Consider the following 18,009-nt stretch of genomic DNA (forward strand, 5'->3'; position numbering starts at 1 on the left):
CTCCCCCCCCCCCCCCACCCCCTCACCCCACCCCTCCTCCCCACCCCTCCTCCCCACCCCTCTTCCCCACCCCTCCTCCCCCCCCCTCCTCCCCACCCCTCTGCGAGCCAGCCTCTCTCTGGTACTCTTGAGCACCCTCGGGTAATCTCGGGCCATCTCGACTCCCAGGCGAACCAGCTGCTCTTCGGTCTCAACGGGGGGCAACCGCGCGTAGCCGCAAAGCGGTTGCTGCCTCGAGGTGTGGTCCCTCCGCTGCGGGTGCACGCGGCGGTCACGCTCACCGACATCACCAAGCCTCTCGATGAGGACGAGTCGGAGCACGCCGCCGTCGAGCTCTTCGGTTTCGAGCGCGACGCCGCGGCGGGCACCTTCTGCTACTAGGGCGTTTTGGGTGCGCGGCGGCGGCGGCGGCGGGGGGTAGGCAGCAGTGACGGAGGGTCAGGGGCGGGGGATGCGCGAGGCATGGTGCCCACGTTCGATCGGCATGGGATGTTGATGGGGGATGGCCGTGGAGGTGCTAGGTGCCGCGAGATGTGGGGGAAAGGTGGGTGGGTGGGTGGGTGAAACGGGACCAGTGCAATCTAGTGCACGCCGGACGGGCAGAGCGACCGTGACCCCCCTGCGCTGCCCACCAGTGCGCATACCATGTGGCGCATGCGCAGCCAGCGCGTCTGGGAGAGAATCCACAGAGAGATCCAAACAGGTGGGACCTCGCGCGCGCCTACCTGGGGCTGGGGGCATGTACAGAGTCTAAACTCGGAACCACCCCGCAGCGCGCGTTCGGACACACTGTGACAGGCAGATCAGCCGAGACTTCTTTTTGGCGTTGCTTGGTTAAGAAGCCCAAAAAAAACATAGAACACACACCATGCAAGACCCAACCTAGATTCCGCAAAGTATGGCGCTCGAAAATAGTCACAGAAAACACGCCGACTGACTGTCGCCGGTGTGATATCGGGTCCGCGCCGCCATTTCCGACCGGTTCAGAGTCGCTCGAGCTCGTGGCCTGATGAATGACGGCTTGGTGCCACGATGCAGTATGGTGCGCCGCGCTGCCGGCGCAGGGCCAGTGGACTTTTAGCCAAGCCCAGGCGGACAGTCAGACAGGATCCTCACCTTCGGGCCGCTGGCTGCCTTGATGGCCTTGATGGCCTTGATTCCCTCTGCCGACTTTTGGAGCTCGCAGGCGTAGAGGTCGAGGTGGCCACCATCCTCCACACCCGCGCCGAGCGCCTTGAGAACAGCCCGGACGGGGATGGGGTCAGGGCAATGCGCAAGGCTGAGGGCAGTGTCTTATGAGGGCTGTCAGGGCCAGTGCTAGTGTGAGGGCCCTCAGGCCAGGGCAGGGGGGAGGGCCAGAGCAAGGGCGAGGGTCGCCTTCAGCACAGATGAGACGGGTCCCTGCGATGCCAGAGCCGTCGGATCTGTCAGAACGACATCCTCGGTGAGCTGCCACGCGAGGCTGTAGCCGTCGAGCACTTTCCCACTAGGGATGAAGCCGACGCTGCTGAAGGGCCCGTGCTTGTCCACAGCGTCCTCAATCTTCTCGACCAAGTCGACCGAGCCCGTGAAATCAAACTGGTAGGGCACACCGATGACGTTGGGGCCGATCCGCGCGAGCAGCTCCATCGCGTTCGCCGTCTGCGACGAGTAGACAAGCAGCTTCTTGCCCTCCTCCGAGGCAGGGCCGAGCGAAGAGCCGCCCCCCGTGTCCGCCTTGCAGCACGGTACGCCGCTGCATGAGGAGCCGCACGCAGGGCAGTAGCAGCAGTAGTAGCCCTTGACGCCACCCACGTCGAGGTTGAGCGACGGCAGCATGCCCTCGACGGATGGCAGGGAGAGCCAGTCGTCTGGCATCTTGAGCGTCCCGTCGGGCAGCTGCAACAGGCCATCTTCCCACATGATGTCGCCATTGGGCAGCTCGAAGCTGCCGTCAGGCAGCCGAATAGTCCCTTCTGGCCACACCCACGTGCCATCGGGCATCCGAATCGCACCGTTGGGCAGCGTCATAGTGCCGTCGGGCCCCTGGATGCTCCCGTCAGGGAATTGGATGCTTCCGTCAGGCAGCGCGATGGTCCCATCCGCCATCGTCACGCTACCTTCGGGGCCCTCCACAGTACCGTCTGGCAGCGTCACAGTGCCGTTCGTCGTCCTCGAATACAAGGATGCGCTCGGTGCGCCGCCCCCCTTCAACATCATCGTCCTCCTTGGGCGCGGCCTCGCCTTTGTCATCAATCTCGTGCCGCTGCCGCCCGAGAAGTGGGGCCACCGCCTCCGGCGCAGCTACGAGAAGGTGCAGCAGCGCGTCGTCAAGAACTTGAGCACTCGCGTGCACAAGCGCGCGACGGCGCTCAACGGGTACTCGGTCAAGATGGGCCGCGTCGCCACCATGCGCATGCAGGTTCAGCTCTTCCCGCTCGTCAGGCGCCTCGCCGAGGTGACTTTGCACCCGGGGGGCTACACCACGCGCCCCCAGGCCTAAAACTGCAACGCCGCCAACTCAACTCTGCCCCCAGCCAAAGGCCCACCCACATTGTTACAACCCCCCCCCCCCCCCCCGTAGCGACGCTTGGCCATGCACAATCCCGCCTCGAGCCCTCACGAGCTCAATATCGAGCAGCTACAGAGCGATGTGCACAAATTTCTCCAGCAGCTCGGCGGGCGAGGCCCGAACGGCGGCAGTGGCGCGGTCGACGTGCCAGGCTGCGCTCGCGAGGAGGAGCGAGATCCGGCCTGGTCAGGCAAGGCGATCGGCAATGTCGTAGTGGGCGTGACGCGGCTGAAGAACGATGTGGTGCAGCGACGGAGGGCCCGCATTTGAGTCGAACTCGAAGTACTAGGTAGAGAGCATCGCAGGGAAAGAGCAGATCTCCTGCGCGCACATGTACATGTTGTACATGATAGAGAGAGAGCCCCGTAGGCTGATGACTACTCTGTACTGACGTAGAGCCGTACGTTACGCGGCTCTACACGTAAATGCCGGCCTGCGAGTCGCCTCTCACACGCGGGGCGCAGGGGGCACCTCCCCCCCCCGAGCTAGAGTTTAACTTTAAGAGTATACAGAGTTAGAGCGAGCGCCCTGCTGCTGGCGTGCTGCGCGTGCACTGGCGACTGGGGCCTTGCTTCTCTTTGCACAAAAGTCAAAATCGCCGTTGCACTCTCTACGGCTCTATTCAAAGAGAGAGAGAGCGCGCAATGCAGAACAAACATGCCAACGGGTAATCTACACCACACGTGCGCCTCCCCCAGAGTGGTCGTGCCATTCACGCACTCCCACACGTGACCGCTCCACGACCCCATGTTCGCCCATCCACCCCCAGACGCCCAGACACACTTCCACACTCCCGACTGCCAGAGCAGGCTCGTCAACTGTCGCAGTTCATCCCCGCGTGCCGAATCCGTCTCTTCTCCTCTTGCACCTGCGCACAAGCATTTGCCCCGGACGCGTCAGCACGCGCCGGGGGCGGATCTGTGGCGGCACGGGCGGACGCGGCGGCGGGCGGGTGGCAGCACGGTGCAGACTCGCCGCCGCTGCCACTGTCGCCACCGGCACAGTTTCGGCGCGAGCGCAGGAGCAAGCGGCGAGTGCCCGCGAGGGAGGCGCCTCGGAAGTGTCTCGGAAGAGGCTCGGAGGTGTGTGACGGAGGTGTGTGTCGGAGGTGTGTCGGGAAGGCCGCCGCTCGGAAGTGTCTCGGAAGAGGCTCCCGCACCCAGTCGCCGCCCGAGTTTTGCTGGCCCATCTTGCGCTTGCGCGCCTGCGGGTAGCGGAGGGGGCCGGTGCGGCGGCAGCGAGTGAGCACCAGGAGAGGGGAGGCCGGCGGGCGGGCGGGAGGGCGGCGGGCGGCGGGCGGCGGGCGGCGGCGGTGGCGGCGGCGGGCGATGGGGCGGAGGTCTTGGCGTTGGCGGCGCTGGTGGCGGCGGAGGCGGCGGAGGCGGCGGAGGCGGCGCACCTCCTTCTTCCGAAAGTCCTCGCCCGTCTTGCTGAAGCGGTTCTGCTTGGGGTACTTTTCGTCAATCAGCTTGCGGTCGAGGAGTGTCCGCTCCTCCTGCGTGGAGGGACGGGCGGGCACACTGCGCAGTTTCGGTCGATCAATGGGGGCTGGGACGGGGCAGCTGAGGCGGGCACGACCGCCCGCACGCCACAGAGTGGTACGCAAGGTGGCAAGCCCCGGGCCAGAATCGCGGTGAAGGCGCGGTGGCTGCGACGCGGAGGACTTGCCGCAACGAGAGGGACGCGGGCGACCACGCGTCCTCTGCATGCCTGCGCGAGTGCAGCCGCACGTGCCTCCTCCGCCTCGGCATCGGCTGCTGCCGCCGCCTCCTTGGCGGCGCGCCGCTCCTTGGCCTCCTCGTCGAGCCGCTTCGACGTCGCCGTGTCGCTCAGCGCCGTGTTCGACCCGGTGTAGCCGGCGCGCTTCACCGCCTCAAAGTCGAGCGCGCTGCTCCCAGCTCCGCCCGAGCCCGCAGCCGCGGCTGCGTCCACGCCGGCCTCAATCTCCTCCTCGCCCTCCTCCTCGTCATCGTCGTCATCGTCGTCATTGCCCTGGAGATACAGAAGGGAGTCCATGCTTGGCGGGGCGAGGCGGGCTCGCTCGGTGATTTGAGAAATAAACGCATGGGCGCCCTCTGCGCCGGGGAGGCGTTGTTGGAGGCTAGGACGCAAGCTTCCGTCGCCTTTTTCAAACTCGGGGCCCACTCCGCTACGCTCCGACCCGAATTTGGAGGGCCTTAAAGTTTAAGGTGTTGCTGCGCAAAAGGGGAAGACGCTCCACGCACAAACAAAGTACATATATCAGTTCTTACGAACGTACTTCCTCTTAGGCGGACCCTCCCGATGCCAGGACGCATCTAGTGCCAGTGTACGCTTTATTTAGGAGAGCTTGGTTAGCTTGTTCGTTTAGCCGCCCACATGATGCCGCATGGTTCGGCCTGCTTGGCCTTTAGTGGGAGTTGACCACTGGTCACCTGCAACATGTTCGCCGGTTGAAGGAAAGACATAGGCACGCTGCGACGCTTCCCACACCGGGATCTCTTGCCCGTAAGTTGTGACAGCCCGTTGTGGATCGCGCACGCGCGCCGCAGCTCGCCGCACTTGCTTGAAAGTGAGACCCGGCAGCTGAGGCAGCAACGCCTCGTGAATGTAGTTCTTGTTGCTGAAGTACATGGATCCCCTTTGCTGCATCAGCCCCTTCACGGCAGCGAGTGCCTCTTTCGAGGACGGCATGGCGTCAGGATGTTGTTCACGCCAGCGCTCACGAGCGATAGTCAATGCAGACCGGACTGCAGATTGATGCGACTCCCCTAGCACTGCTGCAATGGTGGTGTGATCGACAGGCTTGCCGTGCTGCTCGAACACCTCGTACACGCGATCGGCTAGCCTCAGTGCCGGATGCGGCATTTGTGGCCCCGAAAATGAGAGCACTTGCTCACGCTTTTCGTTGGTCCATGGCATCGGCGGCGGTAGCGGAGGCGGCGGCGGAGGAGGAGGAGGCGGTGGGGGCGGAAGGCGCGCGTAGCTGACGGCATCGGCTGCTTTGGCCTTCGCGAGCGCCTCGTCCTGAGCCAGCATCCCGGGGATGTCGAGCCGATGCCGTCCTCGCAATAAAGACTCAGAGCCAGCATCCTGAGTGGCACGCTGGCGCTCAGCTAGCAGCGTGTGCGCCTCCTCCTCGGTTAATGCCTCGCATCGCAAGCCATGGTGCCAGGGACCAGGACGGCAATCGTTTTGGCAGCATATACAGCCTCAAAGCCGTACACGAACCGGTAGCCGGCGGTCCATGGTGGTACACGGGTGGCCCGGCCCAGCCCAACTGCTTGCGCCCCTGTCAACCTCACCGTGATCCACGGCGCCCTGTCAGTTTCATATGGTCCAGGCCAGCACGGCCCTGCCAAGACACGAGTTTTTGAACCCAGAGATGGGCGCGTTCGCGAGCTGCCATCACGTTCTGCTTCCCAGCTGTGTCGGTAGCTGGGGTGGCCGTACACTGGCTGGCCGGGCTGCAGCCAATACACGCCTGTGAATCCAGTACCCTCCCAATAGCAGCGCTTGTCCAACTCGGGCGGCACCACAAGGTGCAGCGCGGCTGGAGCCTCCGCCTCGCGCTCGAAGGAAGCCCCGCTCCGCAAGTAGATCACGTCCCGCACCACTTCATCATAGCTGCTCAAGTTGCGCTCCTCGTAGGACGCCGCTGGTAGGTTGATGTGCGGCCAACAACGCTATTCGTGCGGAAGAGCCACTGCAAGCGGACTGTGCCCCCTGAGCCAAGGCGGCGAATGGCAAAGCGCATACAAAAGTCGGGGTCGCAGAGAGCGTCGCGCAGCAGTTGAGCATGCTCGTCGGTCGCGTTGTTTAGGACGCCACGCCAATTTTCTGCGCGCCCATCTGTTGCCTGGCATCCCCGGCGAATTCGTCGCTCGCGATCAGCTCCGCTGCCGCTCGGAGCAACCAGTGCCGTGTCGAGATGAAGCTCCACGACGACGCCCGTGGACTGCACGCGCAGGGAGAGGCGCACGAGCTCCCGCACGGCAAGCGACTTCTCGGCATGCGCTTTTGCCAGAGCCTCGCGAATCAATTGGCCTCCGCTCTTGACATATTCGATGCGGTAGAAAGAAAAAATCTAGCCGAAAAGTGTGCACGGCGCTTGATCAGTAACCCTCAATCACGAGGAACCGCCGCATTTTGCCTTCTGACAACGCAGCTGTGAGCTGTCAGAGCGGTGTTTCGACACCGATATCGTTCAAGGACAAATGTCGTACAACCAGGAGGTGGACGCGCCCTACTTCGCCACGTACGACGATCGGATCGCTCAAGTCAAGGCGCTCGCCGGAGCCGAGGCCGATCTCGCCGCCGCCAAGCGAAAGCTCAGCGAAGCCACGTCCGCAGAGAAGCGAGCCGAGGGCGCGCGGAAGGGCAACGAGAAGGCGGTTGCCAAGCTCAAGTCGCGCATTGAACAGGCTGAGAACTCCTGCTTCTTCTCCTGCTGTGGCGGCGAGGCCAAGGTTGAGCGGCTTCAGGCGCAGCTCGACGCCGAGGAGGGAAAGGCAGGCGCGCTGGTCGATTCGGAGGGGCGGCTCGAGGAGAAGCTCGAGGTGCTGACAGCCGAGGTGCGGACGGCCGAGGAGCTGGTGGCGCGCAAGGCGGCGCTTGTCAGCGAATCGTCCAGGTCTATTCGCCGTCTCTTTCTCTCTCCCTGCCTCTCCTGACTCTCCGTATCTGCCCGCCCTCCCTCTACCAGCATGTTCGAGTCGGCCGTCCAGTCGCACCCGTCCGAAAAGATGCTCTACCTGCAGCGGGCGGCGGCCGACTGCCGCGCCAACGTCGACTTCGAGGCGGCGAACACGGCGGCGCTGGAGAACGTGGGGCGGATGTGCGTGACGGCGCGCGGGGCCTACCTCGCCGCCATACGAGCGCTCGATGCGGCCCAGTCTACCAACCGGGGCGCCCAGTTCAACAACGTGCTAGGCGGCCGAAACGGCGGGCTCGAGGTGCCTTCGCTTCTCTGCAACCCCACCAAACCCCCACCGCACCCCGCCGCGGCGCCATCGCCGCCCACCACCGTCACCTCGCCGTCACCCCCCCCCCCCCCCCCTTGCCGCCTCAGCTCATGGAGAACATCCAGCAGATGAAGCGCGCACACAGCCCTGCTGCTACTTCGCGCGGGCGATGCGGGCCGAGAGCGTTCCCCGAACCTTCGCGGAACCTTCTTGCGTTCTAGGCGCAACAACCTGATGCAGGAGGCGCAGGCGCAGGCACAGCGCGGCGGCGAAATCCTGGCGAGCGCGCTGGCCACCGGGTGCTTAGATGCGGCATCTCAACTCTCGTCGTGGTTGCCGACTAGCACTCGAGAGGACACGTCCTCAGCCGTCCTCGGGTGTGTGATGAGCTGCATTCGTAGCCTGCGTGAGAGCGGCGAGCTTCACACGCGATGCTCGGAGTACACACACGGCGACGAGACCTCGAGAGTGAGACGAGACCGCCTTTCGCGCGCTGACTCTGGCGTGTGTATGGCGTGCACAGGCCCAGGTCCCCCCTCCGGCGCGCGAGCGCTACCCGGGCCTGTGCCAGGGCGTGGGGCGGCGTCCGAGCGGCCAGAAGCACCCCCCTCCCCCCCCCAGCTGGACCCGAGATTGTCCGATGTTAGGCCTCGGCGACGTCTACATCCCGACGCTCGAGCAGGCGAGAAAAGATGGCCCCCAGAGATCGGCCGAGGTCACCCGAGGCCACCCGAGGCCACCCCTCGATCACCCGCGAGCAGATGGGGCTCGGGTCCGCGATGATGGAGGTCTTCGGCGGCGACCTGATGGACGCGATGGCGGGCGCGCGCGGGCCCAACACACGCAGTGCCCACCATTCACTCCCCGCGCGCCCCCTCAGTGTTAGTTGGCGCCGCCTCCCCGTGCGCCCTCGCCATCATATTAATTAATGAACCGACCGGGAGGACAGATCCGCGATACATTGGCCGAGAGGCTGTTCGAGAGGATCCGATGTCTGAGACTAGGTATGCGGGCGGGCCAGAAGATTCGGCACGGCCTCGACGCTCTCCAGCGGTGCGAGGCTGTCGTCGCGCAGCAGGAGGGCACGCCACACCCGCACGCTCTTCCACCTAGGGAACCTCCTTCCCTCCTTCCCGACGACTCACAGTTCTGAGAGGTGTGGAGTTGCAGGGATCTCGGGTAGCCCGCCGTTGCCCACACTCACTCGCACGTGGAGACAGCGCGCGAGCACCCGACCTCAGCCTGACCTTAGCCCGACCTCAGCCTGACCTCGCCCCCGCTGCGTGTCTGTGGACGCCACAGGAGGGCCTCCTCAGGGCGCTGCTCGAGGCGCTGCGGCGGGACGGCAACGCCGCGGCGCGCATCCACGCTCGCCTACCGTGCTCCCCTGATCGCCCCTTAGCACAACACTGCAGACGCTGCAACCCCCGCGGGCGCCCCCGGCCGCAGCCCCGTCGAGCCCGCGCAGCCTCGCATGCGTTGAGACACGAGGGATGGCCGTTTCGTTGGCCCACAGGGGTCACCCTCCAAGAGCACTTGGATGCGCTCTCCAGGCGGCCAAGCTCGCTGGGGTGCAGCAGGAGCTCGCCGCCGAGAAGGAAACCATCTGGGAGGCGCGCCCCCCCAACCAGAGTAGAGACCAAACCGGCCAGTCTCAAAATTTCGCACGCGCCCGCGCGCGCGAGCTCTCGGGCAGCCCTGCGGCCCTCCTTCACCCCCACAAACCACAATCGTTGCTCACATGCAAAAACACGACCCCGGGCCCAAGAAAGACAGACGTTTGCTCACACACCACCGTAGCCAGCCACGCCACCCGCTGCTGCGAATGGTACCTGGTCACCGCCCCCAATCTTCCTGCGGGCCACAGGCGCTCCGCGAGGCGGTCGGCGCGCCCCCTCCGAAGGGGGAAGGCGGGCGGCGCTCCTACGCCGTCGCCCAGACGCAAGCAGAGGCGCACAAGGCCGCGGCGACGCTGCAGCAGGCTGTCCGCGCGTCCAAGGTTGCTGTGCCGGTTGCGACCCCTGTGAGCAATCTGAGCGTGGCCGTGCCCGTGGGAGCGAGCCCGGGCGACCTGATCACGGTCCAGACGCCGCGCGGACAGTACCGGGTCGCCGTGCCGCCCGGCGTCAAGGAGGGCGCCCGCTTCGAGTTCGCGCTGCCCTGACCGCGCATTTTCGCGCCCTGCTGTCGTTTCGCGCCTTCGCGGCGCGGCACGCAGCAGGCAAGGGGAGAGGGAGGGGAATCGGGAGGGAGAAAACTGAAAGGGCGCGTGCTGTCCGCGTCGTTCGTCTCGTGAGTCGTGTGAAAGGGGGGCGCGTGTTCTGTACGTCGGCGTCGTCTCGTGGCGCCTCGCGCCTCCCGCCTGTTGTGGCAGCTGGCAGTCGTTGCTTTAGAAGAATAGACGTCCTGAACCTCCCACCTGCGCCTGCGCGCCGCGGGGACCGGGGAGCGCGGGGTCCCACTCACTTTAACATTGCAACAACACAGCTGTCAGTGTGCCGTGTGCGAACCATAGTGAAAAAATTGAATATTCTTATCTTCTGCCTTGGATGCCTCCGACGCAGAGACAGAACCCAGAGATACATACGTCAAAGGGACTGCCCCCCTCCCCCACCTGCCCTGCTTACACAGGATATCATAGCATGCCCCGAGAACGGCGGCATTTGGCGGGGGGAACCAGGGAAGGAGGTTCGAGTTAGTCTTTCTTTTTGTCCTCTCGGGGGAATGTTCTCTCGGCGCCCATGGCCTTCTGAGGTTTCGTACTAATGACGTCCTTCTTGGCACTTCGGGCGTCGGTGTGTGCGTATCTGTGGTGTCTAATTCCCCCGGTATGCATATAGGTTTCGAACAGCGACCTCCCTCTCACTCGCAGCGATTTCTTGCTGGATACCTTTCCGCTAGCGGAAGGTCGCCAGTTCGAAAACCTGCTTGACCCTTATGCAAGCGAGCGCTAGTGAACGCCCAGGGAACCGATATGCCTTACAGTATTCTTATACAATACTCAGGTCCCGCTAGCAAGTCATGAACAGGGTAAGGGAGGGAGGGAGAGCAAACAACTGGGAAGTTCACAGCTGAGCTTACCCAGAGAACGCCGTTCTCACCCACAAGCGAGCGCTAGTGAACGCCCAGGGAACCGATATGCCATCCCCAACCGCCCGAGCGCCCGAGGTGGGCGCTCGGAGGCCGGAGGCATGAGAAGGCCGACATGCGCGCGGGGCGCACGAGCGGCGGAGCGAGAGCGGGCTCGCGTATGGAGTGGTGTGTGTGTGTGTGTGTGTGTGTGTGTGTGTGTGTGTGTGTGTGTGTGTGTGGTGTGTGCACGCGCGCGGATCTCCATGCGTCCGTGCGCGTCCGTGCGCGTGTGTGACGAGGGAGCTAGCTCGTCGGCTCGCCGGGCTCCGCTGTGTCAGCAGCGCCGCGGCGGCGCTCCCACGACGGTGGAAGCGCCTGGTAGGATCCGTCCAGGAGCCAGCCGAGCAGCTCGTAGGCCTCGGGCGACGGCAGCACCGACGGGTCCATGTAGTGGAGCTCGCGCGTCCGGCCATTCTGAGACCAGCCGCCGAGCCAGTTGCCCCGAAAGCGGGGCACTCGGATGGCCTCCGCGGCGCTCGAGCCGCCAGAGCGCAGCGAGTGGCCGAGGTAGACGAAGCCGGCCGGAGCCCGCACGCCCTCCTCGTCGAGCGTCTCGCTCACCCAGCCCGCCATGTGGCGCGTCAGCGGCCGCCGCTCGCCGGGCAGCTGGAAGAGCCACTCAGGCGCCGCCCCAAGCGCCGCCCGGGCGGCGAGGTAGGCCCTGCCTAGCTCCCCGAGCTGGGGCAAGAGCGAGGCGTGGCCGTGATAGGACATCGCGGTGAGGGGGAGGCGCACGATGCGCCGGAACGCCCAGCCGCGCCGCATCTTCTCGGAGATGCGGAGCCAGATGAAGCCCGAGCTGTCTTCATCGATCCCGTGGTCGGCGGAGCGGAGACCGGTCGAGGTGTCTTGCCGCCCCATGAAGACGAAGGAGAGGACGAAGGCGTAGCGCCTCCGGAGGAAGTCGGCTGCGCCTCGCGAGCCCTGCCTCGCCGCGAGAGAGGGCAGGGCTGCGAGGGTGGCGCGGAGGATACGCGCCGCCACCGCCGCCGGCATAGGGACACGCGTGTCTCGCGTGTCGCAGCGAGCCTGGCCTCGCGCCATGCCCCGGCGCGCCGCGGTCACGAACCCATTTTTTTCTCACCTGAGCGGGCTCAATTTTGCTAAGGTGCACCTACGAATCCGAACTCGTGTCCTCACGCTTAGCGCTTGGTGTGTGTTCGTTTTTCGTCACGGGTTAGTGCGAACCAGAGAGAGCACAGCAGTACGGCTTTAAAAGTTGCCATGTGACAATCTCACAGCGTGGCGATACCGATAGCAGTAGCCAGTGCTTTACGTACGGGCCGAGCTCGGCGAGCAGGAGCACGCCTCGCGGCGGCCACGCCGACGGGGGCTCGAGCTGCCTCACCCCTCCTGCTCAGCCGCCCGCCACGAGTTCTTTCGCGCGCGCTTGGCAGGCTGCGCGTACTCGTGCGGCCCAGCGTGGCTCGCAGGCAGCACGCACCCGAAGGCTCCGCCCTCGAAGTATTGCTTCGCCCCCTTGGCCGGCTGCTCCTCCCGGGGGACGCGAACGCCTTCCAGTGCGGCTACGGCGGCAGGGCAGTCGGGTGCCAGCGCCACCGCCTTCGCCTCCGCCGGTGCCTTCTCCTCCTCCGCCGAGCGCCCCTCCGCCTCCGCCTCCCCCTTCACTCGATCCTCCATGGGCACGATGCGGCACTTGCCTCCCTTGCCCATGTGCTTGAATCCGCGCACGCAGAGCGGGTTGCGGACGCACTGGCCGAGCGCTTGGTCCCACGTCAGCTCCGTCGCCTCGAGCTTCCGCACCGTCGGGAGCAAAGAGCCACCGTAGCAGGGGCACTTCGTAGCAGGCTGCAGCTTCCCAGCGCCGCAAAAGCGGCAGGTGTACTTCAAGCTTTGCTTACGCGCCTCCGCCCACGCCTCGAAACCCGCCAGCTTGAGGATCACGCTCGGGACCTCGTCGCCGCCGCTCTCCTCATCCGCCTCCGTCAGTGCTTCCGACCCCGCATCCGCCGCCTCCAACGCTGGCGCCGCCGCCTCCGCCACCGAGAGCTCCGACAAAAGGCTCAACTCCACCGCGTCGTCGGCTGCGTGGTCGGCATCGGGCGCCGCAGACATGCGGTACGTCTCGCCGTGCGGGCTCACAAACAGCCACGCCGACGCCCCGAGGTAGTCTCGGATGCGCCACCCGGCGGCGTGGGCGCCCTCCCAGAGGAGCGCGTCGACCAGCGATGGAGGCCCATAGCCGATGCGCGGGCGGCAGACCGTCGTCAGTACGGTGGGCTGCCCAAACAGGGAACCGGCGGCCGGAAAGGTCCAGATGCGCGTCGTCACGGCCGCCTCTCTCACCGGCCGGGCGTAGGGCAGGAAATCCTCTTCCGCGACCGCCCGCGCGTAGGCCACCGCCGCCCCCGTTTTCGAGTTGAAGTGGCCGAGGAGGACCTTCTGTCCATACAGCTCGAGGACCGCTTTGTATCCGCCAATAATTTGGTACACGCCCCTGTAGCCGGTGCTGTTGCGGGGCGAAAGGTGTAGCCGCACCCCCTCCGCCTCCGTCACCGGAGCTACTTGTGGCCGCTCCCCCGCCGCCGCTGCCGGTTCTGCTGGTGCGATCGGTGTTGCCGTCTCCTCCGCCGCCATCGGTGCCTGAACCATTGGCTCCGCCGCCCCTCCCGCAATTACCGACGCCGCCTCGACGGCACGGGCGTACGCCACCGCTGCCGATAGAGCCGTCTCAAAGACTCCGACGTAGACATCGCCATTGACACCAATGTAGACCGCCTCAAAGCGGCCACCGGACTTCTCGTAGACACCGCGAAATCCCGTGCTTGTGCTGCTCGAGAGATGCAATCGCAGGCCGTCGGGGAGCTGCGCTGCCTCCGCGGCTCTCCAGGCGGCCCACAAAGACATCTGATAAGAGACGAGCCAGCAAGCAAGCAAGGCAGGATGAAGAAACCGCAACCGCGCCGTTTCGGACTTGCGCGCACACTGATTACATACGCCAGAAAATTCACTCTTAGTGCCAGTTCACATCATACAAAGTTCTCCCTTTCCTCCCATTAAGCTAAACGTACGTGAAAACAGTCACAGTCAGTCAGTCACACCTTTTGTTTGTCACACCTCCAAACACGGAGGACGGGCCCACATGCGGCTCAGTCGTACCCAAGTCAAGAGGATGCGGGCGTGCTGGGCGGCCATCCCTCAATCTTCTTGGGCAACAGCTGGTTCGACAGGTCCTCTCCGTGTCCTAGGGAGCCGCGTTCGCCCCCGCCCCAGGTAAACACATCGCCGTCGGCGGTGCGGGCGATGCTGTGGCCGCCTCCCGCCGACACAACGACGACGCGCTGGCCAGCCAAGTCCTCGATCTTCTTGGGCAGCAGCTGGGTCTGCTGGTCGCCGTGGCCCAGCCGGCCCCAGGCTCCATCACCCCAGCTCCAGACGGCGCCGTCGGCGGTGATGGCGAGGCTGTGGTTGATTGCAGCCGACATGGCGACGACGAGCTGACCAGCAAAGGCCTCGATCTTCTTCGGCAGCAGCTGGCTCTGCTGGTCGCCGTGGCCCAGCTTGCCGTAGTCTCCATGGCCCCAGCTCCAGACGCTGCCGTCGGCGGAGAGTGCGAGGCTGTGGCGGGATCCTGCCGACACCGAGACGACGCGCTGGCCAGCAAAGGCCTCGACCTTCTTGGGCAGTAGCTGGCTCTGCTGGTCGCCGTGGCCCAGCTGGCCATAGGCTCCCCAGCCCCAGCTCCAGACGGCGCCGTCGGCGGTGATGGCGAGGCTGTGGCTGCGTCCAGCCGACACAGCGACGACGCGCTGGCCAGCAAAGGCCTCAAGCTTCTTCGGCAGCAGCTGGCTCTGCTGGTCGCCGTGGCCCAGCTTGCCGTAGTCTCCATGGCCCCAGCTCCAGACGCTGCCGTCGGCGGAGAGTGCGAGGCTGTGGCGGGATCCTGCCGACACCGAGACGACGCGCTGGCCATCAAAGGCCTCGATCTTCTTCGGCAGCAGCTGGGTCTGCTGGTCGCCGTGGCCCAGCTCGCCAAGGCCGCCAAAGCCCCAGCTCCAGACGCTGCCGTCAGCGGTGAGGGCGAGGCTGTGGTTCTCTCCAGCCGACACGCTCACGGCGCGCTCGCCGCCCAGCGGGGAGGGGAGGCGGGTCGGCGTGTTGAGCCGCGTCACGCCCTCGCCGTGCCCGAGCAGTCCCGGCGTCCAGCTCTCAGCCTTTCCGCACGACGAGAGCCGCCCCTCGCCGTCGATGAAGACGCTGTGCTGCCAGCCTGCCGCAGCTCTCGCCCGCGGGTTGGCCTCGCGCAGCAGCGCCGAATAGCACAGCCACCGCACGGCGCAGCCCTCGCCCTCTGGCAGCGCCGACAGCTCGTAGCCGCGCTCTTGCGCCCACAAGCGGATGCCCTCCACCGCGAGTGAGGAGTAAAAGAGCAGCGAGATGGCCGCGACGCGAGCGATGTCGGCGGGGCTTTCGCAGCGAGAGACGACGCGCACGAGGAGCTCCGTGGGGAGGTCGAGGAGGTGGGCGGGCGGCGGCGTGTCTGGCGGGGGCGCGGCGGTGGAGGCGGTGGTGGCGAGGAGGCAGCGCGAGCGGAGCGGCGGGGCAGACATCGCGAGAAAAAGAATTTTACGGGCACGCTCGCACAACACTGGGCACGGGACTGGCGCGCACTGGCACTAACACAGGTACACCACTGGAGCCGCCTAAGCGACTCCCGCGAGGACGGCGAGGCACTTAGCTCCGTGCACTCGACCGCCCTCGCCGCTGGCAAGCTCATTCACAACCTGCTCTGCGATGGCCGCGTGAAGAACGACTGAGATGCGCTGCTTCTGCAGCCCCAGCCAGCTCTTTGTGGTCCAAGTCACCTCATCGAGGTACTGGGCCCGCGTCAGCTTGTTCTGCAGCACGTTCGCCGCCCCCCAGAGGATCTCGCCGACCCCCTTCCCAAAGAAAAAGAATTTTATGCCACAACTGAGGCCAGTGACACCCATCCCTCCCTTGGGGTGTCTGTTTTCTTTCTTTCTTTTCGTGCGAAACTGTGTTCGTGCGTCGCCCATCTCTACTGGAGGTGACTGCTCTATTTATTTATGTCGTGCGAAAAAAAGAAAGCCGATCGGAGCGGGGCTGTTTATTCCTTTTCGGGCACGGACTGGAGGTGAAGCCGCTGCGAGAATTGGCGAGAGACTGCGACGAGAGATAGGGCGGCAGACGGCCATCACAGCGCACCCCCCTCTGCGGGCGGATGCTGCCGACGAGCTGCGTTGAGCAGAGACGCCTCGGTCCCAACTGGGGGCAGCGAATGGAGCAACGCATCCCAATCGACAGCGCACCTCACCGCGTGTTCCGCGAGGCACGCGTGCGCCGCAAAGTCAACCTCCGGATTTGACGGGCTGCTTCTGCCAGCGCTCGCATCGGCTCTTCCCACCGCCGTCAAGCTGCTCACGGCACCGGCGAGCGAGGTGGGGCAGTCTTGCAGCGCCCGCCGCGCGAGCAGGGGCCAACCCTCGTGCGAGCCTGCCGCCACGACCTCTGCCGCCGCCGCTGCTTGCCAGCCGCGGGCTTGCTCCACCAGCCCTGCCGGCGCGCAGAGGGCCAGCAACGAGAGCAGGCACAGGCCGACGCCCGTGAGTCCGTCTCTTTCGGCAGCATCGGCACCAGCGTCAGGGCTGTCGCCGTGCGACGCGAAGCGCTCGATCGCCGCGGGGCAGTGGACCGAGATCACGCAGAGAAGAAAGACGAGGTCCGCCTTTTGTCGTTGCGGATCGAGCGGCCGCACGCGCCGCCCGTGCACCCACCGGGCTCCGATAACGGAGAGCAACGCTCGCCCCAACACACAGAGGAGGATGGACCGCCACTCGCCGGGTGCGTGTTGGCGGAGCTCGGCTCGAGCCCCACTGACGAGGAGAGCCATGTGGAGGAGATTGGCGGAAACTCCCTCGCGTGCCTGCGGCCCTTCCGCGAGTGCGCCCATCACGCACAAGCCCGCGTGCGTCTGGCACAACTCGCCGCGCAGCGCCTCTGCTGTGCGAGCAATCTCGCTCCGCGACGCCTGGAACGAGGACACTGCCGCAATCTGTGGGCGGGAGTCGGCGAGGCTGTCGAGGAAACACGAGATGCCCCGCGCCGAGGCGAGCAGGGCGCACAGCACGCGCGTCGGGAGCGTTGCGGTGCGGCGGTCCGGGTTTGACGAGATGACATCTGATGAGACGGCGATGAGGTGCGCCGAAAGGGCAGCCACCGCGTCGTAGAGCGAATCTGCCAACGTTTGATTGAGTGCCGGCAGATGCGTGAAGAGAGCGTCGGTAGCGTGCAGCCGCAGAGAGGCGAGCACCGTTGCGCACGAGCCCAAGATGGGCTCTCGGCCTGTCGCCGTCATTGCTGGCAGAGTCTGCTTGAGACATGCAACGTCCCGCCGCTCTTCGACCGACAGCGCTCGCGACACCAGCCGGCCCACGTGCGACTGCAGCGCCGTTTGCAAGGCCGAGAGGTGTGGGGCGAGCAGCTCGGCCGCTGCGAGGCCTTCCCAGAGGGAGCGCGCCTTCATGCGAGATGGTAGGATCGGCATTGTTCGAATGCAATCAGCCACGGAGTCGACCGCGCTTGCAATCCCGTTTGCGACTAGCCACGGCAACGGCCAGTCGACGGTGCTGCTCCTGCTACAGGTTCGCAGCGGGTCTCCACCGGTGGAGCCAATTTTGGCGGAAATGGAGGCCGCGTTGCCTTTGGCCTCTCTCACGAGCCGAGGCATGTAGGCATCGAGTAGACCATCAGCGAGCGACATCGTGAGCGCACTGTCGCTCGACAGCTGGTGCAGCAGCTCCACGTCTTTGGTTAGATGGTCGCATGTGGCAGCGGCGAGCGACTGCAGCAGGCACACCTAGGGGTTGGTTCAGGTTCTGTTACTGCCTCAGATCAGCACGTGCGGGAGAGCGTTGCAAGTCTGCTCACCGGCTCCGCACCCAAGCTGACGCCGCGAAGTGCTTGCGGCTGTACGACATCCAGGTCAGCTTCGCGTCGCTCCAGGTAGAGAATCCACGCACGCTCCACGCCGGCGAGCACTGCAGCACATCGCGTCAACTTTGGACACGCCGCGGGGTCGCTTCGTGCGAGAAGGAGCGAAATGATGTCAAAGAGGTGACGTGCGTCGGCTTCCAGCGACTCGCCGTCGAGCGGCCCGCTTTCGAGGATCAGATTTAGCGCCTCGTCGGTGCAGGTGTTTAGGAGAGAACGTGCGCGCCGCACGTCGAGCCTACGAACCGCCATCTCTGGTCTCGGCTGTAACGCGCGAGGCTTCGAATTCATCTCATTTCGTTGTATGTGGCTCAACCGGAGGAACTCTGGAGGTCACTAGAGACCCACACCGAATCGCTACATCACCACAACCACCAAGTCGGATACAAGTCGATGCCAGAAAGAAAGAAA

The 18,009-nt window shown here is 65.4% G+C and overlaps 4 protein-coding genes across 4 annotated transcripts in view; 1 reads left to right on the forward strand and 3 right to left on the reverse strand.

Annotated features, from left to right (window-relative positions):
• EMIHUDRAFT_214416 (hypothetical protein) overlaps positions 1 to 381 on the forward strand; it is a gene marked incomplete at both ends in the record, with an annotated part of 2,550 nt that extends 2,169 nt beyond the window's left edge. Inside the window, one exon of the mRNA XM_005763956.1 lies at positions 169 to 381. Within this exon, the coding sequence (XP_005764013.1) occupies positions 169 to 381 (213 nt within the window). The remainder of the gene's footprint in view (positions 1 to 168) is intronic.
• Positions 382 to 3,132: 2,751 nt separating this feature from the next.
• Positions 3,133 to 4,583, reverse strand: EMIHUDRAFT_437568 (hypothetical protein). Its single transcript, XM_005763957.1, has 4 exons — positions 4,262 to 4,583; positions 3,951 to 4,046; positions 3,711 to 3,755; positions 3,133 to 3,419 (listed from the first exon to the last, which is right to left on the reverse strand). The coding sequence occupies exons 1-4, from the start codon at positions 4,565 to 4,567 to the stop codon at positions 3,366 to 3,368; spliced, it is 501 nt and encodes a 166-aa protein (XP_005764014.1). The 5' UTR covers positions 4,568 to 4,583; the 3' UTR covers positions 3,133 to 3,365.
• Positions 4,584 to 10,470: 5,887 nt separating this feature from the next.
• On the reverse strand, positions 10,471 to 11,324 carry EMIHUDRAFT_357722 (hypothetical protein; the record flags this gene model as incomplete). Its single annotated transcript, XM_005763958.1, is given in 3 exon segments — positions 10,471 to 10,800; positions 10,813 to 10,837; positions 10,848 to 11,324. A coding segment is annotated over 1 exon segment (435 nt), but the record flags the coding sequence as incomplete, so codon positions are not given.
• A 514-nt stretch (positions 11,325 to 11,838) lies between these two features.
• EMIHUDRAFT_214423 (hypothetical protein) lies at positions 11,839 to 17,850 on the reverse strand (the record flags this gene model as incomplete). Its single annotated transcript, XM_005763959.1, has 7 exons — positions 11,839 to 11,896; positions 11,975 to 12,120; positions 12,274 to 12,519; positions 12,661 to 13,084; positions 15,322 to 15,527; positions 15,923 to 17,449; positions 17,536 to 17,850. The coding sequence occupies 7 exons, from the start codon at positions 17,848 to 17,850 to the stop codon at positions 11,839 to 11,841; spliced, it is 2,922 nt and encodes a 973-aa protein (XP_005764016.1).
• Positions 17,851 to 18,009: the final 159 nt, after the last annotated feature.

This window comes from Emiliania huxleyi (genome assembly GCF_000372725.1).
Source record: "Emiliania huxleyi CCMP1516 unplaced genomic scaffold EMIHUscaffold_61, whole genome shotgun sequence".
Lineage (NCBI taxonomy): Eukaryota > Haptophyta > Isochrysidales > Noelaerhabdaceae > Emiliania > Emiliania huxleyi.

Excerpts from the sequence above, each read along its gene's own strand:
- EMIHUDRAFT_437568 (XM_005763957.1), bottom strand. The coding sequence starts at position 4,567 with ATGGACTCCCTTCTGTATCTCCAGGGCAATGACGACGATGACGACGAT. Across the intron at positions 4,047-4,261 it reads GTGCGGCTGCACTCGCGCAG|GAGGAGCGGACACTCCTCGA; the intron begins GCATGCAGAGGA and ends CCCTCCACGCAG. Across the intron at positions 3,756-3,950 it reads AGGACTTTCGGAAGAAGGAG|GCGCGCAAGCGCAAGATGGG; the intron begins GTGCGCCGCCTC and ends CGCTACCCGCAG.